The following is a 27,966-nucleotide window of genomic DNA, read 5'->3' on the forward strand; positions in this document are numbered from 1 at the left end:
TAATTGAACCACTGCATCCCGGCCATAACCATTAGTAAATATATCACTGTTCTTTCATTGCTGTAGGGGGTACCTCTTAGAACTCAACAGCAGTGTGGGAGTCCCTTCACAAGGGGGACTTCGAAGGTTCAAGAAGATGTCACACCACCACCTTTAAGGGCAATTAGGCATGAACAATAAATCCTAACCTTGGTTGCGGTCCAGATCCTGAAAAATGAATGTGAAAAAAAATGAAACCTGCTGAGTTGGTTTGCAGGTAAGATTGGGATTTCCATGGGTTGGGTAGTCACTGGCTTTTACCAGTTGGAAGCCTACCATCTTGATCCTATATTTAAATATTATGATTGATTAAATGTCAATTTTGGCAGACAAAGAAAAATAATTTCTCAATGCATCCAAAGCAATTTGAAACAAAAGAATAGGTAATCAATATAATTTTATTTATTTTCTTTTCACTTCTCCACTTCCAAAAGAGAAAAATGTCATTAATATGATTTCTTTCATTCAGGCAGGGATTGCAAATGCTATTATCCAAGCAAGAGTGGGCCAAAAGAAGCCAGCATTTGCATCTCACCAAGCCCTTGAACTTGTTGTGGGACAATGTAAATCCAAGATTTATTTACTTCATATCAGTTGAAAACTGGCAGTCAGTTCAATTCAGCCCATCAATGCTGCTCAGCAGCAACCAATTAGATGCAATCATCATGGATAAATGATGCACAATTTGTAGAGGACACACGATTCAAAGAGTTACAAAAAAAACCCTCTATAAGTTTGACTGTCATTTTTTGGAATTGGGGTAGGACACCTAACAGAAATGAGCTGGTATAAGAACTTTTAATCCTACAAGCAAAACCACACCTTATTGTGATTCAAATAAGTAGACTTTGCAGCTATACATTTACCCACAGACTTGATTGTGGAATTTTGAGTACTGTGATTTGCAGTAGTTTAAAAGTAACAGAATAGCATATTCTACTAGGGACCTAGTACCTTTATGATTAAGGCAAGCAACGGTGTGCTTTCTTGACCAAAACTTGAAGAATTCTTACTGAGATGTGCACAGTTTAAACACAGACAAAATGGAAGTTAAGACTTTTAATTCAAAGTCAAATGATGCCACATTTAAAGAGCAATTTGAATGTAGCAAAATACTCAAGACACTTACTAAGAGCATTATCAACCAACATTTTTAACTCAACCACACAACGTACAAAGATACACAAGCAAAAGGTTGGTCAAAGAGGAAGGTTTTAAGAAGTGTATCTTGGAGAATTTGGAAGCAAATTCTAGAGCGTAAGTTGAGTTGAAAACTCAGCCAAATTTGATGTACGATTAACGGAGGCAGATATCTCTAAAAGTTGTAAAACTAGAGGACAATACAGAGATCGTAGAGGCTGATAGTCATGAAAGGATTTAAAAATAAGGACAAGAATTTTAAAACTTAGATGGTGTCAGAATAGGAACCAATGTAAGCAAGGGTGTAGAGCAGAATATTTCATAAAATATGGAATCTCTGGTGGCCTTGCTGCTCAAAACAAACAAAGAAATTATCATTGACTAGGTACATTTATTTGTGTGCCTCAGACCTGCAAAAATGTGGATGGGCTGTCTACATCAATGGTGCTGAGGTCCAGAGGGTTGAGAGCTTCAAGTTCCTGGGAGTGAACGTCACCAACAGCCTGTCCTGGTCAAATCACGTAGATGCCATGGCCAAGAAAGCTCACCAATGCCTCTGCTTCCTCAGGAGGCTAAAGAAATTTGGTTTGTCCCCTTTGACTCTCACCAACTTTTACTGATGCACCATAGAAAGCATTCTATCTGGATGTATCACGGCTTGGTACGGCAACTGCCCTGCCCAAGACCGCAAGAAGCTGCAGAGAGTTGTGGACACAGCCCAGTGCATCACGGACACCAGCCTCCCCTCCTTGGACTCTATCTTTACCTCTCGTTGTCTTGGTGTAGCAGCCAGCATAATCAAAGACCCCACCCACCCGGGATGTTCTCTCTTCTCTTCTCTTCCATCGGGTAGAAGATACAGGTGCCTGAGGGCATGTACCACCAGACTTAAGGCCAGCTTCTACCCCACTGTGATAAGACTATTGAATGGTTCCCTTATACACTGAGATGGACCATGACCTCACGATCTACCTTGTTGTGACCTCGCACCTTATTGCACTGCACTTTCTCTGTAGCTGTGACACGTTACTCTGTACTGTTATTGTTTTTACCTATACTACATCAATGCACACTGTACTAACTCAATGTAACTGCACTGTGTAATGAATTGACCTGTATGATCGGTTTGTAAGACAAGCTTTTCACTGTACCTCGGTACAAGTGACAATAATAAACCAATACCAATACCAGAAATGGATAAGAAATGGCAATTTACTTGTTGGGAGCAAGAGCGTAGGATACAGACCTGTGGGAGCACGTTGACAGTGTCAAGCATGTCATCATGAATATAAAGTCAAAGTAAGTAAGCTGGGTAATTTCACTGAATTTGACATCTAGCATGTAACAAATCTGACAATTAAATGAGTTCAAATAGTTCAATTGGTTCTTTGAATCCATCCGGTGACCACAAGGAGGTACCAAAGGAGGGAACGCTACTTGTCGAATTTCAGTATGTCCCAATAATGTTGGTTGCATATCACAAACAAATATTTTTACTTAGGAGCAGCTTTTCAATTAACAAACTTCTTCTATTTACCATGGAAAAACTTGGGTGCACATTAATCCGAGGTGCCAGGTGCTTTATTACAGTCAGTGAAATCCCCATTCCTCCAACATTGTCTTTTTAAGAGCTATGTAATTAGTTTGTGGTTGCTTGGGTGGTCGTGTGAAATAAATCAGGAACCTGTTGTACCTTCTGTGAGTTACTTCAGGCTATGAGACAAAAGTGGGCAATTTGGTTGCTGTCACCACCTTCTCTATAGCTGGGGGAAGTAATGACAGATAAGGTGCAGGCTAATTCATGATGCATGGTGCAGTTTGATAGTGGCTGAAATCCAGATTGGCTAAACGCATCAGTCTCCAGGGACTTGAGATTCAGCAACCATTTGCAATGTGGTTGATAACCACAACTCATCACGTAGGCAGTTGGCAAGTACTTGATGCTTCATTTGTTCAATAAATGGATATACCTTTTATGCTCCATTTGAATGTGTTTTTAGAATATTTACATTACAGGCAAAGACCAGAAGATGATAGTGGTCTTCTTTGGTCTCTTGTGGACTTTCTGCAAAGTTATCAATCTGGCAAACAAACTTCAATCTAATGATCTCACAGCAAGATACAGTAATGCACTGAAACTGTCCTTCTCAAGTAACAAAACATCTTTTTTTTTTATAAATTACGGTACTTTTTACCTCACTTCCACAATTTCTCCAATGGCTTAGAACATAAGACAGTGCAGCATTGGACAGGCCATTCATATCATGATGTTGTGCTGATTTTGATGCCAATTTATATCAAATGTCCTCTTCTTGTGTATCATTCATATGCCTCCATTCCTTTCATATTCATGTGTCTACCTAAAAGGCCCTTAAACTCCACCAAACTGCTTGCTTCCACTATTACACTTAGTAGCCCATTCTAGGCACCTACCACTCTGTTCAAAAATACTTGCCCCTCACTTTGCCTTTAAACTCCCCCCGCCCCCCCACCCCAACCTTAAAAGCATGTACCCTGGGGAAAAGATTCTGACCGTCTACTTTATCTGTGGTTCTCATAATTTTAAAAACCTCAATTAGGTCTCTCCTCAGCCTCTGATGCTCTGGGGAGAACAACCCAAGTTTGTCCAACCTTTCCTTGCAGCTCATACCCTCTAATCCAGGCAGTATCCTCAGAATTTGAACTGAACGATTATACTACTGAACAAGTTCATCATAGCTTTTTTATGCAATGCAAGTTGTGTTTTTGCCTTCATGTTTTGCAAACTTTAAAAAAAAATGCAATTCAGAAAGGTTGCACAGGAAACTCTTCAGTGCACATGTTCAGGCTGCTTCCAAAAATATGGCTCACTGAATATACTATCATGTCTGAGTAATGAACTGTATGCTAACAGCCACTCAAGACTCAATTGTCAGAAATTACATGAAAAGTTGACTCAGGATAACAAACAGTATGCTGGGAAAGCATACTTTTTTAAAATCAGCTAGTCACGGAAATAGGTGACGTTTAGGCAGAAATCAGAGAATAGTAATTTTAATGGATTCCTTATAAAATTATGTCTTTATTTAATTATGTCTTTATTTATTTGTGAAGTGGTATATTTTGGAAGTAAAAGAGGTGAATGGCAAAGCAAATTAAATGGAAGGTGGGGAGTAAGGTAAGAAATTTTGGTATATCAATATTGGGGACCCGATAACTGGCATTAAATCTAGTGTTGTTCAAGATTAAGAAATCTCTCAGGATGCAAGGTTTTATCACATGACACTGAGAATTTCAAACAGGTCTTTGGCAGTTTCTAGGGCCTGGTCGCAGAGCGGCGTTTACAGGACTGCTTTGAATCAGTGGACTGGACCATATTAAGGGATTCATCTTCGGATGTGAATGAATATGCCAAGGCCATCACTGACTTCAGCAAGTCCTGTGTGGATGAGTGTGGGCCTTTGAGAACATACCGAGTCTTCCCAAACCAGAAGCCCAGGATGAACTAGGAGATTTGCAGTCTCCTGAGGGCTAGATCTGTGGTGTTCAAGACCGACGACCCGGAACCCTACAATAAGTCCAGGTACAACCGACGGAAGGCCATCGTGAGAGCAAAAAGGCAATTCAATGTGAAGTTAGAGACAAAATCAGATGCACGACAGCTGTAGCAGGGTTTGCATGCCATTACTTCCTATAAGGCAAAACCTAACAGCATAAATGGCAGTAATGCTTCATTCTCTGATGAGCTCAACGCCTTTTATGCATGCTTTGAAAGGGAGAATAACACTACACCTGTGTGAATCCCCACAGCATCTGGTGGCTCTGTGATCTCTGTCTCGGAGACCGACGTCAGGACATCCTTCAAGAGGGTGAGCCCTCGCAAGGCATCAGGCCCCGATGGTGTACCTGGCCGGGTACTGAAAATCTGTGCCGACCAACTGGCTGGAGTGTTCAAGGACATCTTCAACCTCCCACTGCTGCAGTCGGAGGTTCCCACCTGCTTCAAAAGGGCATCAATCATACCAGTGCCCAAGAAGAGCAGGGTGAGCTGCCTCAATGACTATTGCCCCGTAGCACTCACATCTACTGTGATGAAGTGCTTTGAGAGGTTGGTCATGGCTAGAATTAACTCCAGCTTAAGCAAGGACCTGGACCTGCTGCAATTTGCCTACCACCACAACAGGTCTACAGCGGACACAATCTCACTGGCTCTCCACTCGGCTTCGGAGCACCTAGACAACAGCAAAACATATGTCAGGCTGCTGTTGATGGATTACAGCTCAGCATTCAACATCATCATCCCCTCAGTACTAATCAACAAGCTTCAAAACCTGGGCTTCTGTACCTCCCTTTGCAACCGGATTTTTGACTTCTTTCTCAGGAGACCACAGTCAGTGTGGGTCAGTAGTCATGTCTCCTCCTCGCTGACAATCAACAAAGGCACACCTCAAGGATGCTTGCTTAGCCCACTGCTCTACTCTCTCTACAATCATGACTGTAACTAGGCACAGCTCAAATGTCATCTATAAATTCGCCGATGACACCACTGTTGTTGGCAGAATCTCAGATGACGATGAGGAGGCGTACAGGAGTGAGATAGATCAGCTGGTTGAGTGGTGTCCCAACAATCAACCTCACACTCAATGTCAGCAAGACCAAGGAATTGATTGTGGACTTCAGGAAGGGGAAGACAGGAGAACACACACCAGTCTTCATTGAGGGGTCAGTGATGGAAAGGGTGAGCAGCTTCAAGTTTCTGAGCGTCAACATCTCACAGGATCTACCTTGGGCCCAACACATTGATGCAATCATGAAGAAGGCATGCCAGTGGCTCTACCTCATTAGAACTTTGAGGAGATTTGGTATGTCACTAAAGACTCTTGCAAATTTCTACAGATGTACGGTGGAGAACATTCTGACTAAATACACCAGCACCTGGTATGGAGGCTCTGATGTGCGGGATCGAAAGAGGTTGCAGGTTGTAGACTCAGCCAGCTCCATCATGGGCACAACCCTCCCCGCCATTGAGGACATCTTCAAGAGGCGGTGCCTCAAGAAGGCGGCATCCATCATTAGGAACCTTACCACCCAGGAAATGCCCTCTTCACATTACTACCCACAGGGAAGAGGTACAAGAGCCTGAAGACCCACACTCAACATTTCAGGAACAGTTTCTTCCCCTCCGCCATCAGATTTCTGAATGGTCCATGAACACTACCTCGGTATTCCTCTTTTACACTATTATTTTGTAACTTATAGTAATTTTTATGTCTTTATGTTTTGCACTGTATTGCTGCTGCAAAACAACAAATTTCACAACATATGTCAGTGATAATAAATCTGATTCCGATCACTGTGAAGTACTGAGAATGGTTTATGGGTAGCATGTGTTAAGAAGATTGTACTTACCTTGGTTAAAAAAAAACAAGGCAGATGAGTAAAATAATAGCAGGAATGAAGCAGGTGAGCTCTGATGAGCTGGGAAAACATGGATTATGCTCACCTGACATTAGAAAGTTAATGGATGTTTAAAATAATGAAGAAAATTATAATACTTTGTCCTGGAACAAAACAACAATCTCAACATTAGAATTTTTATTAAGGATTTGTATCAATATCATATCTTTCTAATTCTTTGGGCATCCCTAATGTTTCACAGTTCTTTTGAAGTGAACGTATTATTCTAATGTAAGAAAAACAGTAGCCAATTTGAAATTTAAAGCAAAAGCTCTTCACACAAGACATAATGCCTTAGAAGGTCAGAGAAGCAAAATTAACTGAGAGGTGTGTATGCAAAGTAATATTTGTGGTGAGGAAAGGATGTGTACGAATTATAAAAGACTAGCCATGGATAATAAAATACAGACCAAAATTCTACGTTACCTGAAGTACAAGGCCATTGCTTAACCCAGTATACTACACAACACCAGGTTTCAAAGTAACAATAACTCAAAGGAGCAATGGTATTAAAGCATCACATTCAGTCTGTTTTGGGTGAAAGAAAAACAATTTTCTAGAAATCTTTCATATAATAAGGGAAAATGAACAATTCAAGGAATATATATCCATAAATTCTCCATTTTTGTCAAGTTAAAAATGCATTATTGTCAAAATATGCACATCAATGATTCTAGACCAAATCCCCTTTTCAATAGTTCTCAAACTGTAAAATATACTAAATAAGAAGGCAACTATCACCTGACCCTCTAATCACAGACCAAAGCATTTATACTTCAAGCCAACTTTTCAGTTGCATGCCTACACGCTACACGAGAAACAATGGCATTAACACAACTGGAAGATAAAAAAAGAGAATTTTTACTCTCCTCCGATTTCCCCTGCCCTCCCTTTGCACTGGGAAATAGCACAGCAGTGGAATTAGTTATGGATTGCTCCATCAAAGATGTGACATAGCCACAACAGGCAAAACAGCATCCTTCTGTATAGTAAACTTCTATTGCACTAAAGCCATTTCATATTTGCTCAGGTAATTTCATTTCAATGTCTACCCTTTGCTCTGGTTATCTAAACCAATTTCCAATTATTTTTCTTTTGTAAACTTACATCAACTCTCAACTTCATTTTAAATTAAGTTAATTCCTGTATAATAAATACTATGATATTGGCATATATATATATATATATATATATATATATATATATATATATATGTGTGTGTGTGTGTGTATTTTAAATTTTCCTGCCACCTTTTAAGTTTTTTGCATGACATGCATCCACATTTTACCTATTTTTTTTATTGGTATATATACCTTAACTGGCACATTAACCTTCAAGGTTAAATAGCTCATTCCTTATATTCCTGCAAATGAACACTTCAGTAGATCAGTTTTATAATGAATCCAGCTTCTAGGTACTTGTTTATTGATTTTTACCTTCCAAATTCTTAATGCTTCACCTCCCTTGTCATAAATAGTTAATCCATCCTCTTTGCTAGATTTTCATCATTTGGGGGTGGTGGGGGTGGGTTGAGCATTCCTAGAAAACGGCCCGTATTGCAATTTTCCATAACACTAAGCCACATCATTTGTGTAAACGTCAAGAAACGAGAGTTGAAAAAATATTATTCTATATAATATTTACTTGGGTAGTGATTTGTGAATTCTGTAAGGGCGAATTTCTATTACAGAGATAGGCTGTACCGAACAGCTATAACGAGGCGGCTGCCTGTAATGCATAATGCTCAGTTCAGTTTACAATTTCCCAACAAATGAAGCATCCCACATCTGCATGCGGCAAGACCTAGACAACAACCAGGCATGGGCTGATTAGTGCCAAGTAACATTTGTGCAACAAAAGCTCTAGGCGATGACTATCTCCAATATGAGAGAGTCTGACCACCTACTTTCGAGGTTACCATTGCAGAGGCAGCCTGAGGGTCACCATAAAGCAGAAATTCAACTGACCAGTCACATAAATATTGTGAATTCAAGAGCAGATTAGAGGCCACATATCCTGCACTGAATGCTCCTAACTCTTTCCACAATCTACAAAGCCCAGCTCAGAGCCATGATCGAATTCAACTGTTTGGATGAGTTCAGGTCCAATAACTATCATGATGCTCAATACTATGCAGGATAAAGCAGTCCACTTGATTGTTACCCTATTCACCATTCTAAGTATACATTTCCTTCACCACCAGCAGAACAGTGAATTCAGTGTATGCCATTTATGAAAATGTTTTGTAGTTACTTGCCAAGGCTACTCCAACCAAATCTTTCAAATTTACAACCTACTCTACCGACAAGGACAAGGGCTTCAGGTCATACAGCATGGAAACAGGCCCTTAGGCCCAACTGGTCCATGCTGACTGAGATGCCCATCCAAGCTAGTCCCATTTGCCCATGCTTGGCCCATATCCTTCTAAACCTTTCCTACTCATGTATCTGTCCAACTGTATTTTAAAAGTTGTTACTGTACCTGCCTCAATCACTTCCTCTGGCAGCTCACTCCATATACTGTACTTACCACCCTCTGTACAAGTTGCTCCTCAGGTTCCAATTAAATCTTTCCCCTCTCACCTTAAACCTATGCCTTCTAGTTCTTGATTCCCCAACCCTGGGAAAAAGACTGCATGCATTCACCCTACCTATGCCAAAAGCCTTCTTCATCACCCTATCCACCTCTGTGACTCCACTTTCAGGCGCATGGGAACACCACCATCTGTAGGTTCCTCTTCAAGTCCCACACCATCCTGATTTGGAAATATGTCACTGTTCCATCATTGTTGCTAAGATGAAATCTTGGAACTCCATCCCCAAAAGCATCAGAGAGTACCTTCACCAGAAGTGCAGCGGTTCAAGGCAGCAGCCCACCATCACCTCCTCAACAGCAATTAGGGATGAGCAATATATTCTGGTCTTGCCAGAGATGCCCGATTTTTAAAAAATGTGTAGATTAAAAAACATGAACAGTAAAGTTATGGAAGAACTGAAGTTTGGAGGCCATCCAGGAATGCATTACTTCCAAATCATCAAATCTGGAGGTAATGAAGCATGGACAAGTGCTCCAGTAGATGAACTATGGTATGGTCTATGTTGGATAATGTTCCATAGCAGATTTTATGAAGAGGGAGAGAGATCTATGAACAAAGGAGCTGATATTGAGATCTGGATGGTCAATATTTAGATTTGGTTGGAGTAGCTTTGGCAAGTAACTGCAAAACATTTCATAAAAGGCATACATCACTGGGTGGTCAGCAATATATTGAAGGAAGGATTGAGGGAACTGGGGTTGGAATAAGGTCATAGCCATGGTGAGTTCAGGGAAACTAATGTGAAGTCCAGACTAGAGGCTGGGAGATGCATTACAAGTTTGTGTTAGAGAGTTATGCTAAGGAAGAGAAACACCAGAGGCAGCTGGCTGAATGGTTTCAATCTTTCCTTGCACATCCTGAAGGTGAGGGTGGAGGAAGGAGAGACAGAAGGAAGTTTATTCGAGATTCCGCTAATAAGTGCACAAAATTAGTTACTTAGAATGCAGCCGTCCCTCTTTTCATATTTGGTAATCTCCATGTTTTGGCTCTTGCAAACTTGTATCAAAACTTTCTGGATACGCCCCATTATAGAGAGCGAATACACTCTAAATTACACAAACAGAAACTCCACTGGTGTTGACTTTTCAATAGCTTGACAGATTTCGAATGTGTGTTACATTCCAGGATGACAGAAAAAGACAGAACCATTGACAAAGCAGGACTTAGGAACAGGAGTACTGTCTTCATCCCCTTCAGCTTGTTCCATTATTGAAAAAGATCTTGGTTGACTTGTGTCTACACTCCTTCCACATTGCATTAGGCTACCACCTACACAGTGGATTAGTCTTGAACAAAGAGTTGAACTACAATCATCAGGACCTTCAAAACCATGGAATTATCTGCTGCTTCCAAAAAGGGCAGCTGCAATAACTAATGTTGTGCTTTGTTATTGAGGTCTAGATTGTAGGTAGAAGATATATTAATGACAAAATGTGGTAAATCAATAAATTCAGTTTCATTAGAGGCCATCTTATCTGTTCCGATATCACAGCAAATGGTGACAAAAATGTGCTGAGTGTAGCAATTATTAAAGATGTACCATAAATGAATGCATGGAAAAGGACAGAGAATCATATAATGTTTGTGTCTTTATTACAAATCTATTCATGTAAGAAAAATATCAGCTAAAAGTTATTGAAGATAGTCTGAAACATTGGACCAGCTTGTTTCATTGCAAGTTTGAAAACAACAAGCGTTTTCTCTTATTGTTTTCGTGGTATTTGCTCAGTGTTGAGTGGTAGCTTTTCCAGCTTGTCTTGCCAACAAATAATTTGCATTTACAAAAATACATTTAACATGACTAACCCAAGAGTGACTATCGCACCAAATGATTTTGCTATCTACCTACATACAGATGGCAAATATGGATAGAAGATGGAAAAACGATCTGGTGCACTGGAAGGGCAATTTGAATTTTGAAACAAGATACAAGACTGGAAAAAGAAATTTAAAGAACGCTTGAAGATAGGATGATAGTGCACAAAATGGGCTACGCAGCAAAGCAGTGGTTGATGAATCACAAAATGGCACTACACAGGAGGAGCCTATCTGGTCTGTGGGGTAAACCTGCACAGATTGTTTCTGAGAGCCAACTAGCTATCCTTTGCCTCTGCCCTCTACCCAGAGCAAATTCTTTACTCTCAGATACGTATTCAGCTCCCTATTGAATGCTATAATTGAATCTACTTCCCATTACTATCCCTTGCAGCGTATTCCAGACCCTAAGTACTCAAAGTGCAAAAAAAATCCTCAAACATTTTCGAAGGGTAGGGGGAACTAACAGCCTAGGGCATATTGAGCAGAGAAAAGGTGATCCGGTTGGCTGCGACCGGAACTGTCAGAGCTTCATAATGGTTCTTCCAATGCAATTTGCTACCATATCAATGATGTGTAAAATATAACAAATGGAATATATGCACGTTTCATAACTTTGATTGGTTGGGTGCATGTAAACCTGCAGAAACTTACCAACTGGTACCTCCAAAATAATGTCAGGTGTTTTGTCATAGCCTTTAGTGCGCAGTTGATCTTCATCTGGCCAAATAAAATTTGAAAATATGTTAATATTCAAGTAGATAAGCATTAAATGAATACCCCAATTAAATGTAGAACATTAATATTCAGGTAAATATCTGAAACACACAAAGAAGATACATTCAAGTAGAACCAAAATGTTCTTACTTTTGGCATAAAATAAGAACTGGATTTATTGAATGGAATTAAAGACAGACAGCTTATTAAACTTCCAAAGTAACATATTCGTGTGGAATTGTGTTACGGCGCTCTGGAAATAAAATATTCATCTTGGCTGCTTCTTCCCTTCTTTCCCCAGGGTGTGACTTTTAAGTTTAAAACACAATCAGGAATATTACAGTGCACAACACTGAATGAATTTACCTAATTTTACAAGCATTATCCTGACTTGCACAAATTTCTAATATTGTCCATGTGATTCAGTGCACCTGAGCGCAGAAACGGAAAAATCCCTCATTAAAATTTGGAAAATAGCCAAATGAAATAAATAACATCTATTTTATGAAGGTTCTCAAGGACTTGAGGAATAAAAACAGGAAAGCCATTTTCAGGTACCTTTTTGGCCACCATCACACATCAAAACACTTCCTCCTATTGACTCAACAGTGGTACAAGTGAAAATGTTGTCTTTTTTTAAACAAAACATTAGCTTTCACCTTCAATTCTAAGAATACAGAAGCACACGTCTATGTACTATTTAAATATAAAAAACATTTGTATCTGGCAATTGTCAACATGCTTTGTAGTTGTCCGGTCAGTAGAGCGTCCTTGCATCTAAGTGCCTCTCTGTTATTATTTCTGCAACACCTGATTTCTCCATTATATTTTGGCTGACCTGGTCATTCAATTCCAGACGTGCCTTTCTGTCTTCACCCAACCTAAACTAATAGCTAAAACAAGTAACAGAGAAGGTTGTGTGGTCTCTCTTAACACCTACTGGGCTGTTGACATTGCGGTACAGCCTACTCTCCTTTTCACATCACCTCTGATTAAAATTAATGGCCCATTCCACTGCTGGGTAGCCAATTTCCAATCCATTTATCAGTGGAGGACACCACTTTCATGGCCAATATTCTGAAACTCTGACAGTTTTGCTGTCTTGTGACAGAATTCCAAGGTCAATACAATTTCAAGACAAAATAATTATATTCATTTAACATAACTGATACTGTGATTTTTTTTAAAATCAGGTAGATATTTAGTATTTACCATTTTTGCATTGCTCCCAATGAACCTGAGGTTTGTCTGGTTTGATTTTCACAAGACAGCAATATTTGTGTAAAAGTGCCAAGTTAAGATCTTTCCTCTCATCCTTTCCCCCACTATGCAAAGTTGTATTTTATGCAGAAAAGAAGCTTTTCATTATTACACCTGAATGTTTACAAAATTAAAACATTCTTTGCCATATTATTTCATGCATGAATAAAACTTGAATTTATGTACCATTACATAAATAGCTGCTAGTTTCCTATTTATTCAATAATATCATGTTGATCACAAGCCTACACTAGGCATTGACCATGGTTTAACAGCACATTAACTATAACTATTACAAAAGTTATAGCATTGAGAAAAAGAAATCAGCTCAAGATTTGAATTGTTATTGAAATTTATATCAAGTGGTCATGGTTAATTGTAGGTCAAGCTAGCATCATTCTTGCAGAGTATTGCTGGTGTAAACTGTCTGCTGCATCTGACTGGCCTCAGTAAACAACTGGTTTAATCATCAAGTCGATATACTAAAATACAGTATAACAAATTTAATTTCTTCCTTAAATATTCTCTATTGATTACTATAAGTGAAGCTCATAAAATGAAAGGTTGGTACTGTGATTATGAAATGGACTTAGGGAAAGAAAGTAGAGAATCATGATGAGTAGTTGTTTTCTTTGTTTTGGAGGGAGACAATAGGGTATTTCCCAGAGGTTGGTGCTGGGACTTCCTTTATGATATATATTAATAGCTTAGACATGGGAGTGCAAGGAGTTAAGTCACTAAGTTTGCAGATGATACAGCACCTAAAAGAGTGATATATAGGGAGGATGATAGACTTCAAAAGGATATAGATAGTCTGATTAAATAGACATACACATGGGCGGGGTAAATGAAACCTAATGCAGAGGAGTGCAGTGATACATTTTGACAGGCAGTATGAGTAGCAGCAGCACAGACTAAATTCTAAATTTGGAGTACACATATCCAGATTGGGAATGTAGTTAATAAAGTATACAGCATCCAGGGCTTCATAACTAACTTCCTTTTATACTCAATGCCTATATTTATGTGGTTTGGCCACAGCTGATATACTGCATCCAATACTGGCCACCACAATTGAGAAAGGATATGAAGGCACTAAAGAAAGGGTGCAGAAACAATTTACTGAGAATTGTTTCATGGTTGGGGGTTTTCAATTAGAAGGGTAGACCAGGGAAGCTGAGATTGTTCTTAGTCAAGAGATTGTTTAGAGGAGATATGAGAGGGAATGCACTGAAATAGATGTGCATAGATAGAGTAAACAGAGGAAATTGTTCCCATTGGCAAAGTATTCAAGGACCAGAGAACACAGACAAAGTAATTGGCAAAAGATCCACAGCTGAAGCAAGGAAAAAGTATTTCATGCAGTGGGTGATTATGAATTGGAATATACTGCCTGAAAGTATGGTGTTTTCAGATTCAATCATAGCTTTCAAAATAGAATTGGATATATATTTGGAAGAATCAGCAGGAAAACAGGACTGGGATTGCTCTACAAAGAGTCAGTCCAGACTTAATGGGGCAAAAGACCTCCTTCTGTGTTCTAACAATTCTATGCCAGTGCTCTAAACTCTCTCATTTTGCATTACGGAATGTGCTGATATACCTCTCAACATCTAACTATATGATCACCATAACAAGGAATTACTACTTTATTCCCCAGGTAGTCTGAATGGAGTAACATTTTGCAAACTGGCTCTCTTATTGTTCAGCAGGCAAACTGAGAACATTTCATTAACATCCAATATAAATTGTGATGCTGGTTTAGAATACAGACACAAATTAATGTGAAGAGCAGAAATAGTAGAAACTCAGCAGATCACGATACATCTGTGTAGATAGAGGGAAATTTAATGTTTGATCAGAACAGAAAAAAATTACACATTTAATGGATTTTTAAGCATGTACAAAGTCAGGGGAACAAGAGGAGAGAAGAAAAAATAAAAGAGAATGCACAAAAGAGTATGGTAATGAAGCAAGAAAAAAGTGGATTTACAGAGGCCATTGTAATGATGTGAAATTAATGAACTCAAATGTTGAAGCAGAAGGTTGTAACTGAAAGAGGTTCTGTTCTTTGTGTTTTTGTAGATCTTCAATGGAATTTTGTAGAAGCCAAGGTCAGAAGAGAAAATAAATATATGCCAGGTAAAGCAGATAGAAGCAAGCCTGAGGGTAAAGAGTGCAAGTGGGTTGCAGGTAGAAGTTAGAAAACCAGCAGCACACCATCAGCAAGAGCAAACGATGAAGTGTTATACATAAATTTAGTTGAATAACAGCATTTTTAGATGTTAGTAAAAATGCTGGTTTGTCAAGTGGTGCTGCTGGTGATTAACAGAAGTACCTACTTCATTAATTAGTGTTTTTAGTGGTTAAACTTTTGTACTTTTCGTGTTAGCCAGCATACAAATTAGGAGCAGCAATAGGCTACTTTGCTCTTTGAGGCTGCTTCACTGTTCGATAAAATTATGGCTAATCTGATTGTAACCTGAACTTCACATTCCAGTCCGTCTGTGGTAACTTTTCACCCTAATGCTTATCAAGTATCCAACCACGTCAACCCTAAAAATACGCAAAGACTCTGTTCCCACAGCTCTTTGAAGAAATTTCCAAACCTCGGATAAAAAAAATTCACCTCATCTGTCTTAAATAGGCAATCCCTTATTTTTAAACAGTGAGTCCTAGTTCTAGATTCTTCCACAAGGGGCAATATCTTCTGCATTATTCATTCTGTCAAGACTCTTTGGAAACCTATATTTCAATCAAGTCATCTATCACTATTCTAAACGCTGCCGGATGCAGGGATAGCTTATCCAATCTTTCCTCATAAGACAACTCACCCATTCCAGGTGTTAGTTGCGTAAACTTTCTCTAATCTGTATCCTACCTTCCTTAAATAAGGAGACTAATACTGAACACAATGCTCCAGATGACGTCTCACCAATCCCCTACATAACTAAAGCATAACCTCGCTGCTTTTGTTTTCAATTCCCCTGACATTAAATGATAACACTTTGTTAACTATCCCAATTAGCTGCTGTATCTACAGACTAGCCTTTTGTGAATCATGCTCTGGAACATCCAGATCCCTCTACATCGCAGAGCTCCATAATCGCTCACCATTTAGATATGTCTCTTATTTTTTCCTGTCAAAACGGACAGTTGCACCATTTCCCACATTGTACTCATTTGCCAGAATTTTGCACACTCATTTCACCTTGTCTAATGTTAAACAACCACAAATGTTAGATAAATACATAAATAAATTGTACATATAAATAATATAGACACATTTGTGGTAAAGCAGGTTGCCTGCCTGGATTGTGGTACTTGGCTGAGTGCCATTGAATTGGAAACACTCCAGCTCATAAAGGGTAAAATATATGCACAGTTTGAAAACTTAGTCACAGCTGATAGCAGAGTCAGCAAGAGGTCTTGTGTGGTGAGTGCCAGGATCTAACCCAAGGAACTCATGGATTCTGACCTCAGGATCATTACTTGATTATTACTGTAGAGACAAGCAAATCAGACAGGCAAGCATGTGTTTAAAGAAGTGATCGTGGAAAAGAGGAGTTTCATTTTATGGGATAATGCTACCAGTACCCAAAGACAGGAAATACACTGTTGGCAAGACCCCACTTGCACCATACTGGGCCCAGGGTTCTGGTGAGAAGGATAAAAAGGATGATGATGATGACCTTCAACTTGCAAACAAAGGCAAGGAAAAAAGGTAATAAAAATAATAGTTGTCAAATAAATAAAAGTGGAGTGAGTATTAGACAAAAATTGTGTAAAAGGAATGGCTGATGAAGGAAAACTAAAAAAAAGTTTTTTTTTGAAAAGGAAAGAGAATTAAGTGCATGTGTAAAACAGCAGGTGGACAAGTTAGAGTGTGTAAGCCAAGTAAAATACTTTCTCCAGTTGCATGAAATGTAAAGTACAAACTAAACAAATTGTTGGAACAAATTTAAATTGGAGACCATGACTGCAGCATTGCTGAGGACTGGAAACTTCAGGAAATACAACAGAAGATGGTAAAGGGCAAGGATTGACTGTAAATAAAGATGAAAACTTCAATGAAGACAGAATATAATGAAAGGTAAGCAGACGGTAAAGACATTATGGAGTTAAGAATGAGAAAAGGCTTTAAATCTGCAATGGTAGTTGGTGTAGATCTCCAAGAAACATCTGTAATGCAGTAAAATGTATAATTGAAGACATTAGATAGCTATGTACAAAAACACAGTAGTTTTAAACAAGATTTTAAATTCCATACAATTTGGGTTAAGTAGATGAGTTCCTGACAGAAAGTTGGTGAATTTCTTGAATGTATTCCAAGACAACAATTTATCTGAGAAATAACAGAGGGGGGGGGGGGGGGGTGGTTATTAGGATTTAATAAGGAGTAAAGACTTGGATGCAGTTGAAGCCCAAAAATGACCAGCAAAATTCAAGATTTGGCCAAGATCAACTTCGACGATGAGATTAACACAAAGCTCATTGCCTACCAGGCAGCAGCCATCCCCAGATCCCTGAACTGAGACTTCTGGACTACCTCCAGCAGGCACCACCAAGTACTGGACAGATACCACCAATGTTGCCTCTGAAAAATCTTCCAAATCAGGTGCCTTGCTGTGCCACTGCAAACTCCCAGCTTGTGGATCCGCCAACGGCCATCCTTCCAGCAACCAAGGCTCTGTTGAGATCTACTGACTCACCCAGATGGCTGAATAATGGTGAGAAGCCTCAGTCTGAGAGGGACCCCAGGAAAGAGTAGGGTCTATTTCAGTCTGGGACTCATGGTGGGGAGATTCAGAAGTGAGTAAGAAGTCTGGAATGGGAAGAGGGGCCCATAGTTAGGAAAGGGGGAGGGTGAAGTTGAGGTTGAGAACTACAGAGCTGAATTTTGGTCCCAGTGGGTGAAATAACTATGCATTTTAAAAGAAGGTAAAATTCATCTCTATGATTCATTTTTTGAATGCACCTTTTCTCCCAAATGACTCACATGGAAAACCTTGGTGATATTTCTCAGCTGTGTCCTTATTTGGTTGGGGTGGGTGTTGCTATGAAAACTATTATCACCCAAAAAAAGAACACAACAAAAACTAAATCTTCAAGGATTTGCCTGTCAATCACATGGGTGGACCAATCACTACACATTTTAGAAGCATTTGAGGTGCAGTTTGCCAGAAGCCCAGTTTGCCGAATTCACTTTTCGTTTGGCAGGCTTGTCGGTAGGCAGTGAGCTGAGTATGTGGTGGCCTCAAAGAATTGTTGAATTATGGTGGCTGTCTGATCTGTTGATCTAGCTCACAGTGGCCTTCAAAACTCTCTGTTGGGGTCTCAAGTACTCACCACATTTATCAATGACTAATGTGATGGGATCGAATGCCACATACTTTTGCGAATGACACAAATACAAGTGGCATTATGTGCTATGTGGCTAGAAACATAAGATTATAAAAGATCTATTAAAAGACTAAACAATTGAGTATTTTGAGATAAATGGAACTCAAGCACTTGAACTTTCAAAAAACAAGTGTCAACAGGGCACTGAGTAGTGAAAACTCAAAACGAAAGGATGTCCAAAGTAGCTTGGAATTCAAGGACATAGGTCATTGTAATGCTATGGACAAGTACATAAAATAATCAAAAAGAACAATGGTATTTTGGCCTTCATAAAGATTCAAAACAAAGCTCTGGGGTACTTACAGCAGTTCTGGGGACCACAATTTTGGAAGAATATATTGGTCTTACAGGGAGTACAATACAGATTAACTAGAATGATAACTGGGCTCCAAAGATTAAAGTACAAGACCACACAGACTACCATTGTATTCTACAAAATCTAGATGGTTAAGAGGTAATTCGACCTATGTTTTCAAAATATTAAGGGGTACTGATCAGTTGGATGAAGATAAACTGCTTATGTTGGTGAGAGAGTCTGTGGTGGAGACATAGTCCAAAAATTAGAGGCAAGTCTTCCAGAGGTGAAGTTAGGAATCATTTCCATATGCATGTGCTGCTGGAGAGTTGGAACTTGTTTGCAAATGATAACTGATGCTGGGCCAAGAATGAATTTTGAATACAAAGTCATTAGATTTTTGTTTGTGAACCAAATGCAGAGTTGGGTCACTAATCAGTCATTGATCAGGGAAAATGCCTGCAAGGTTAGCAGCCTACTACTGTGACAGTAGAACAAGCAAGTTGCTGCTTCTTTGGGAATCAGTGTTTGATGGCCTGGATATTGTTGGGAAGGGGAAGTAGTGCCAATTGATGTTCTCATGCTACAAGTAACAGTTATGATAGAAGATGATCTCTTTAATGTGGAGCATGGTAGGATCAAATGCGAGGACAACTACACTTTGGATCTGGGAGACTAGGTTGAGAACAGAAGTGTGGGAAATGGAACCACCACAGTTAAGTGATCAGTGGGGGAAATCCTTTAATGGAGGGAAAAATGCACATCAGAAGCACTGGTATAGAAGGTGGCATTGTCTGAAGAAAAATGATGGAAACAAACTGGGAGAATGAAATACAGTATTTAGAGAAAGCGAGCTAGGAAGAAGTAGAAAGGAATATTGGTTGATAGCCAATTAAGTGAGATATGAATGGTTCACTGCCCTCTTAAACAGACTCAGAGACTCCAAGTTAACCAAATCTTCTGCATACTTCATGCTCAATAAATCCAGTACTTTATTTAATATTATATCCCAATGAACCATGCCCTTACTTTTGGATGTTCTTGCTGAATGTACTGTAAGTATGTAATGAAGAAGTTCAGGAACCTGGAAATACAATATAGGCAGGGATGCACCAAGAATCAAGAAAATATGTAACCTTCACTCAATTCAATTAAAGAACAGGCTAGTGTGCTGATACATTTAGAATGTGTTGTACAGGGAAAGACAACAAGTTCAATGGCTTTTCAAAATGTTGCAGTACTGAAAGATGTCTTCCTGCTGTAATGAGTAAGTTCTGTGATAATTTATGGTCAAAGGAGATTTTAATTTTATCCTCAAAGGCAATACAAATTTTGGTTTAAATATTTTATACGTGCATCAAATGACAAAGAAGTTTATATCAGTGGGAGAACAAAAACACCCAGAATTTTCTGTTCCACAAGTCTTTCAAAAGCAATCAAAATGCAAATATTGAAAGATACCACCTCCTCCCAAGGAATGGACCAATCAATCTGTAATTTATCTTTCTTCTGAAATGCCTTCTGCACATCAGCTATCTGCTTCCCCCAACTCCATTTCTTTCATATGTAAACCACCTCTTAGGTTTGGTTCCTTATACTTCACTTTAAATCTCTGAAGACAAGGATCACATATGTAATCTCAGGATACGAGAGGTTTTACAGAAGCAACTATTATAAAGGTATTTTTCCAGCTACTTATACCATAAAATATTAATCACAAGTTTCTATGTGTAGTGTATATAAGAGTATTAGGTATCTGATTTCCTGTCTAGTCCTAAATCAATATAAGATAACATGCACAGCATCAATCATTTCAGCTTTCTTTAGCCTTACAGATGCATTGCACATTCTGTACTTCCCCACCAAGTAAACTGTTGTGAAGTAAATGGTTTCCAATCAAATTCTTACCTAAAAAAGACAGTTTTTTTCTTCGCAATTTTTCACGAAGCAGAATTTCATATTCTTGTCCAATGGCACTATAGGTAGTAAGTTAAGGAAACGATAGATGTCATTGCACAAGACTGTAGCTATTGGGTTTGAACTAGTTGGCTTATAACGGTCATTATTTTTAACTGCACATTCCTTTGGAAGAACAACAAGAAAATCAATGTTGGTATAAAGTCAACCCATGTTAACATTTTGTGGATTATGTCAGCTGCTTTGAATTCACAAAAAGAATTTCACTTGGTGTTAAATACGAAAGGCTGATTTTGAAGATACTGCTAAGTTAATCAAATATTGTAACTGGAAGCTTCTGTAATGTTATTTCAACTAGAAATAATGGAAAAAAATCAAGAAAAACTATTAACAATATGAAGAACATATTCAAAAAATTTATTTCAAAGTGGATTATAAAATATTTCAAGGAAATTTAGTATTCAACAGGTAAATCTGCAGGTAAAGAAACTAACCCAAAAAAACATTTATTGCTTGATGTATAACGTATTATGATACTGAACCAGGTTAATTGGAAGATTCCGAGTGTTAAGGTCACTGGTGCATGTCGTTAGCCAGGGCATTGATGGGCATTATAAATGATGTCATATTCTCTCGGCAAAAGGATTTACATTGGTTTAGGAGTCTATTTCTGATTTATCTTGTGTGTGCAGTGTTTGCTATGTTTATCCATGTTACAGTGATAACTCCACAAAGCAATTTATTGTGAAGAAATTTGGAATACTTAAGGAACATGGTAAGGTGCTATATTAATTCAAGTTCTTAATATTTTTGTTTTATATATGAATGTTTGAGTGAAGATCAAATCAAGATTGCCCATGGAAGCCCAAGACTCACTTGACCTCTAGTACTCTTGGTTTAGACTCAAGTGAAGAGTGTGACATGAGCAAGGAACCAATAAGCCACTGGCTTCTACCCAAATAAGACAAGATAGAGGGGAAAAAGGGAAAAATATACAAAGCAAATAAAATTTTCATGCAGCTAATGCACTTAAAAATATGTTGCATTAGTGCAAGGTCAATGACAATAATATCATACAGCCACATTTTTCTTAGAAACATAGAAAAATCTACAGCACAATTCAGGCCCTTCGGCCCACAAGGCTGTGCCAAACATGTCCCTACCCTAGAAATTACTAGGCTTACCCACAGCCCTCTATTTTTCTCAGCTCCATGTACCTATCCAACAGTCTCTTAAAAGACCCTATCGTATCAGCCTCCACCACCATTGCCAGCAGCCCATTCCACGCACTCACCACTCTCTGAGTAAAAAAACTTACCCCTGACATCTTCTCTATACCTACTCCCCAGCACCTTAAACCTATGTCCTCTTGTGGCCACCATTTCAGCCCTGGGGAAAAGCCTCTGACTATCCACCCGATCAATGCCTCTCATCATCTTATATACCTCTATCAGGTCCCCCCTCATCCTCCGTCGCTCCAAGGAGAAAAGGCCGAGTTCCCTCAACCTGCATTCATAAGGCATGCTCTGCATTCCAGGCAGCATCCTTGTAAATCTACTTTGCACCCTTTCTATGGCTTCCACATCCTTCCTGTAGTGAGGCAACCAGAACTGAGTACAGTACTCCAAGTGGGCTCTGACTAGGGTCCTATATAGCTGCAACAATATCTCCCGGCTCCTAAATTCATTTCCACAATTGAAGAAGGACAATACACCATGTGCCTTCCTAACCACAGAGTCAACCTGTGCAGCCGCTTTGAGCGTCCTATGGACTCGGACCCCAAGATCCCTCTGATCCTCCACACTGCCAAGAGTCCTACCATTAATACTATATTCTGCCATCATATTTGACCTACCAAAATGAACCACTTCACACTTATCTGGGTTGAACTGCATCTGCCACTTCTCAGCCCAACTTTGCATCCTATCAATCTCCCGCTGTAACCTCCGACAGCCCTCTATACTATCCACAACACATCCAACCTTTGTGTCATCCACAAACTTACTAACTCATCTCTCCACTTCCTCACCCAGGTTGTTTATAAAAATCACAAAGAGCAAGGGTCCCAGAACAGATCCCTAAGGAACACCACTGGTCACCAACCTCCATGCAGAATACGACCCTTCAACAACCACTCTTTGCCTTCTGTGAGCTGGCCAGTTCTGGATCCACATTTCAAAGTCCCCTTGGATCCCATGTCTCCTTACTTTCTCAATAAGCCTTGCATGGGGTACCTTATCAAAGTAACTTCTGAGAATTAACCCAATATTCCTAACAAAAACGGCTCCTGACATTTATGTTTAAGTTGAATTAATTTTGTTTCACTCCTTCTCATATATTTAGATAGTTCTATTTAAGATTCATCTATAATCCTTCAAAGGATGCATTATTTAATCACCTTTTCCAAGTAACTATTAATAAATTTAAAATGTAAAAATGCTCCCTTACTCTATGCTTTCCTGTGATGTCAATCAGTGGTGCACTAATAGAAATCACAATATTAATATCATAAGCAGCATCCTCTCACATCATCAAATAGCACATTTACACTAAATTATCCAACTTGCTTTATGCACAAAAAATGGTCATTTTTTATTCTCAATAACTGAAATGAACAAGTAAAATTTTAAACAAAACTATCAATTTAACTGCTTCAAAAGAAAATCATCAATTGCCAGAAATTAAACATGTAGGCCTAGTAATTCTTCAGGTGGCTTAAAAAAAACCACATTGGAAGAACTACCAGCCAGAGGGACCTCTGCAGATTGGCATGAAGTCCCCAGGCTTTATCTCTATGCATTTGAGAAACCCTAAGGCAATATAAGTGTGAGAACAGACCTTAAATATTCAAAGTCCTTACACCTCCATGTACTCTCATCACTATGAGTTGTAGATATTGTACAAGAAGTGTGTTGGGAAGTGAATTGAATATTGGGGAAAAAAATTGATGGAGAAGGCTGAAAGAAGAAACCAGTGATAGGAGAGGATTAGAACAGGCGTGTGTGGCTGAGGAGAGGGCCCAATGATATGTTCAAGGTGGGACTGAGTGGTTTGGAGAGGGGATCCAGAGGTAGATCCAAAGGCTGTAAGAAAATCAATGGGATGGAGAGGAAGTGGGGTGGGAGTGCTGTGCCAATCACTGAGGATGCAAATTTAAAGAAGTAACCCATCTCAAGAAAGATGAATATTTCAGATTCTCCACACCATTCACAGGCCTTGTGTCTGCATCACAGTTTTATATAAATGCATCCGTTGATCATTTGTGCAAATCTGAGTGCCTAGCAACCTCCATGTTTGTCACATGCTGAGTATTTTTCAAAAAAGTTATTTTGCATAGCACATACAGATATAATGCTGTGTAATAGAACCTCAGTGCTGCAATCTTTTGAAAATTATCACTGCTTCCAGCTCTTTGCTATATGCCAGGCTGAAAGGATCATGGAGATGATGACTGCATTTAAAGAGAAATTGTCCTTTAATTAAATCAGAAGGATTATAATCAATGTGACCATCTGTTTTGCTTTGGTTTATTTCTCGAATATTATTGTTTAAAATAGTGAACTCTAACAATATCACCAGGGGTAACAAGCTCTGAGGATTTACTGATAGACATAATTAAGGGAATTGAATTCAGAGCTAAATTGATAGTATTGTTATATTAGAATACTATTGAGCTAGATATTAGTTAATTCAGATGCTTGCACTACTGTTACGTTTTTCTCCCTCCTGCAAAATATTATTAGTATTCACTATCTAAATGATTTAAAGAGAGCTGTCCAAAACGAAAATGAAATTTTGGAAGCAGAACCTTTGAACACTGTTAAGGCAGAGATAGATTGTTGATAAGCAAGAGGTGAAAGATAACTCAGGCAGGCAGGAATCTGGAGATGAGGTCACAAATCAGATCAGCCATCATCTTACTGAATAGCAGAGCAGGCTTGTGGGGCTGAGTGGCCTACTCCCATTCCTATTTTTGTATGTTTGTATCAATAAAAATGTTAGCTTTTGTTCTTTTAGGCATCTCGATGGCAGAGGCCCTTCCTCTGGAGAAAATCTGAATATATAACCGCACAATGCATTGTATGAAACATTTCTGCCCAAATTCATTGAGCTAATTCATGTGAATGATCTTCTGCACAGTAGATTTTAGTCAGTGAATAGAAGTGGTAACTAGCATGCTCAATGAAAATGATAATGAATAATGACTCATGTACTACTTATCAGATGTCAGTGCTTTTATTGAAAAAATCAATTGTCAATCGTGATGGGCAGGAAACATGTTCCTTCCATGAAATAACTTAGGCTGTGGGTGGGGGATGGGGGATTTCCAAAATGACTCATGTAAACTGCTGTTGATTTTACTCTGTTCCACTGATGCACAACTGATTCCAACATCCCTTATCTTGAAGGCCACAATAATATATTATTCTCACAAACCAGCTTTTTGTAATATAATTTGTTAACCTGGATTTGCACAGATGGTGATGCTCTGTTTTGGAGAGTTGTAACTTTCTGAAGGAAAATCCTGCTGAATCCTCTCAACTCCAAGACATGGTAAGGTAGGAATAAGCACTTTATCAGAACTTGGTCAGAATCCGAAAAATCTCAGAAACAGCTGTTACTTGAACTGAAAAAATATTCAAGTAGTATACTGCTGCTGTAATATCAATGATGTCTAAAATATTCCACGTAAAATAGTTTGATCTTAAAACAGATTACATTGCAGACAAAAGACTAAGTGAAAAGGACTAAGGGTATTTAGATGCAACCTGCAAAGATTACAACTGTATTGAAGAATGCCAATATGCAACAATCTCAAAAACAGTGCAACCTTGCATAGGTATAAAAACATCCTGCTACACAAACACAAGAGTTGGGCATTTAATGAAAAGTAATAGCTTTGATAATTAACATCTCAAACAATTCTTACAGCAATTATGTGAAGTCAATGCATTCACTATACATTCATTGGCTGTATGCAATGACAGATTCTGAACAAGTGTTTAGGAAAAAAAATAAAACTTTTGATTAGATATTAATTAGATCTCTAAATTATATACAGCTATTCTTTGACTTATTAAAGCGATACACTTCCAGAAAGTATTTTAGAAAACAATACTTTGTTAAAAAAAAGAAGCTGAGCATAAAGCATTCTGGGGATTTTGGTACAACATATTTCTTTACATGGAGAGTGGTGTGCTATTCTTTACAGTGAAAAATAGCTTTGTAAATCAAAACAATGCACTTCAAAGACTTAATGGCATTATAGCAAAAATCATTAATAGAACATTCGTAAATTGAGGAATACTTGTATTAATCTTAGTCTTTAAAAACTGAAGTTGCTAATAAAAGCATTACTAAACTACTTAGAATAAATTTGAATTAGGTGGCAGACACTGGATTATTACTGAATTAAAACAGTTGTTAGTAACAGCAAACTCATATCACAAGGATCAAACCACAGTGAATCATTCAATCCTCATTTTCATGGTGTATGATATCAGTTATATTATTGTGTGCATAATATGACTGATATTGTATCAGTGTGTGCATGTCTGAAAGAGAAAGAGGGAGCTTTCTAATGAAAAAGTGTTCATAGACCCTTGAACTTAAGTAAATGCTTGGCATTATGATGTAATGTGCCACTTCTTCCTGTGGCCCTGACCATACCCTGACCAACATGGTCATGGGCAAATCAACACTTTCTGCAACTGAGTTTCAGGAAGTCTGGAGCATTCTTGTACATGCTCACTCATAAAATCTGTTCCCTTGTCACTGACACCATCACCCTCCATCCTTCTTGTCAATTGCTAAAAATGAGTAGGTTGTACAAAACTTTGATGTTTTGTTTAAAACAGAACTAAACCTCTAATCATCATGACTATTAAAGCCTTTATGCATGCTTTGATCACATTCCCCAATGTGCCCCTGATACCTCAGTGGATATATTTTTAAAACCAATTCGAAACAATTATTGTTTGTAATAATCAATATACAACATCAAAAAGTTTGAAACGGAACTCATAGATTTTTACTCAAAGCTCAGTTAAAAGTCCAGCAAATTTATTGAAACATGCAACCCGATTCCAGCAATCTATTTAAAAGACAGAACTGATGAATTTTATGAATTGTACTACAGTAATTTAATTTAAGATTAAAGAGGTGAATTCTACTGCTGGTTCTTTTCACAAAAACATCACATTGTCCACAATGATATTTTTGCAGCTATCATATAAGGTTTTCTGTGACCCTAGTTGATTGAAAGTACAAGGATAGGGTATGAAACACATGTTATGTGAAGCAGAACTTGATGTCAGGTTAAGCTAGACACATCTCATCTACAAAGTCATAGCTCGTCAATTTCAGTCCTAAATTTTATGGAAAAAGATACTGTTTGATGCAGTCTACCAACGGCCCATAACAGCAGTCGTTCACTGTGCACTGCAAGCAAACAAGAGATGAAAAAGTGCATTAAATATGTAGTGTCAGATAATCCACTGGTAAATCAGATAACTATTATGGCAAATAGTATTCCGAGAACTGCAATTACAATTTACAGTTTCCGAGTATGGTTCAAAAGACTGTCAAGGACTGTTCAATTTTAAAATGTAGAAAATAGAGCCTGCATGGATTGTATGCACAATAAAGGAGGCTATTAAAATGAAAAAAAGCTTTTATACGCAAATAGTTTATTGGTTTCGCTGTGAACTCTGATCTATATGGAGGTTTACGGTGACAGTAATTAAATGAAGTATAAAATCTTTTACTTTAGCTGCAAGAGTGTGAACCACTATTAAACATAAAATGTCATTGGAAAAGATAACTGTGATTAATACAGTACCTGATAAACTTGATTAGCTAGAACTCTGTCAGGAATCTGAGATGGGTCCCTTAACATGCCATTTATGACAGGTTTGCTTGCTAGATAGGAATAAAAAAAGTGTTAATATATTGTGCTGTTTTATTTCAGATTACAGATAAAGAACTGAATTTATCTTGCATTATACAGTGTATGAATACGTTGCAATGCCTCTCAGGTTTTTGGTTTCATGAAATCAATACTATTTAACTAGTTTTGGTAGAACAAAGGCAAGTTAACCTGTAATAACCTGCAAATGTATACATTAAAAGACATCAACCTGTGCTAATATCAGAAAACCAAATCCAACTGTAAAGTGCAGAAGGGTTGGGTGGAGTTCTCTAACATTCTTTATAATTATAATAAATCAGGCATGATAAATTCCTGTGATTTTGGTCTTCAGTTTTTTTTGTTTTTCAAATATTTAGCACCAAGACAATTTTTATACGGTTTGTGGTTATGACATAGCTAACAAAGCAATTCTTTTCA

The 27,966-nt window shown here is 38.3% G+C and overlaps 1 protein-coding gene across 1 annotated transcript in view; it reads right to left on the bottom strand.

Moving 5' to 3' along the window:
* cdin1 (CDAN1 interacting nuclease 1) overlaps nt 1-27,966 on the bottom strand; it is a 142,368-nt gene that overhangs the window by 49,299 nt on the left and 65,103 nt on the right. Inside the window, exons 6-9 of the mRNA XM_052018255.1 lie at nt 27,460-27,539; nt 27,010-27,059; nt 20,610-20,677; nt 11,681-11,746 (exon numbers count right to left, since the gene is read on the bottom strand). Coding sequence (XP_051874215.1) covers nt 11,681-11,746; nt 20,610-20,677; nt 27,010-27,059; nt 27,460-27,539 — 264 coding nt within the window. The remainder of the gene's footprint in view (nt 1-11,680; nt 11,747-20,609; nt 20,678-27,009; nt 27,060-27,459; nt 27,540-27,966) is intronic.

This window comes from Pristis pectinata, chromosome 1 (assembly GCF_009764475.1).
Source record: "Pristis pectinata isolate sPriPec2 chromosome 1, sPriPec2.1.pri, whole genome shotgun sequence".
NCBI classification, from domain to species: Eukaryota; Metazoa; Chordata; class Chondrichthyes; order Rhinopristiformes; family Pristidae; genus Pristis; species Pristis pectinata.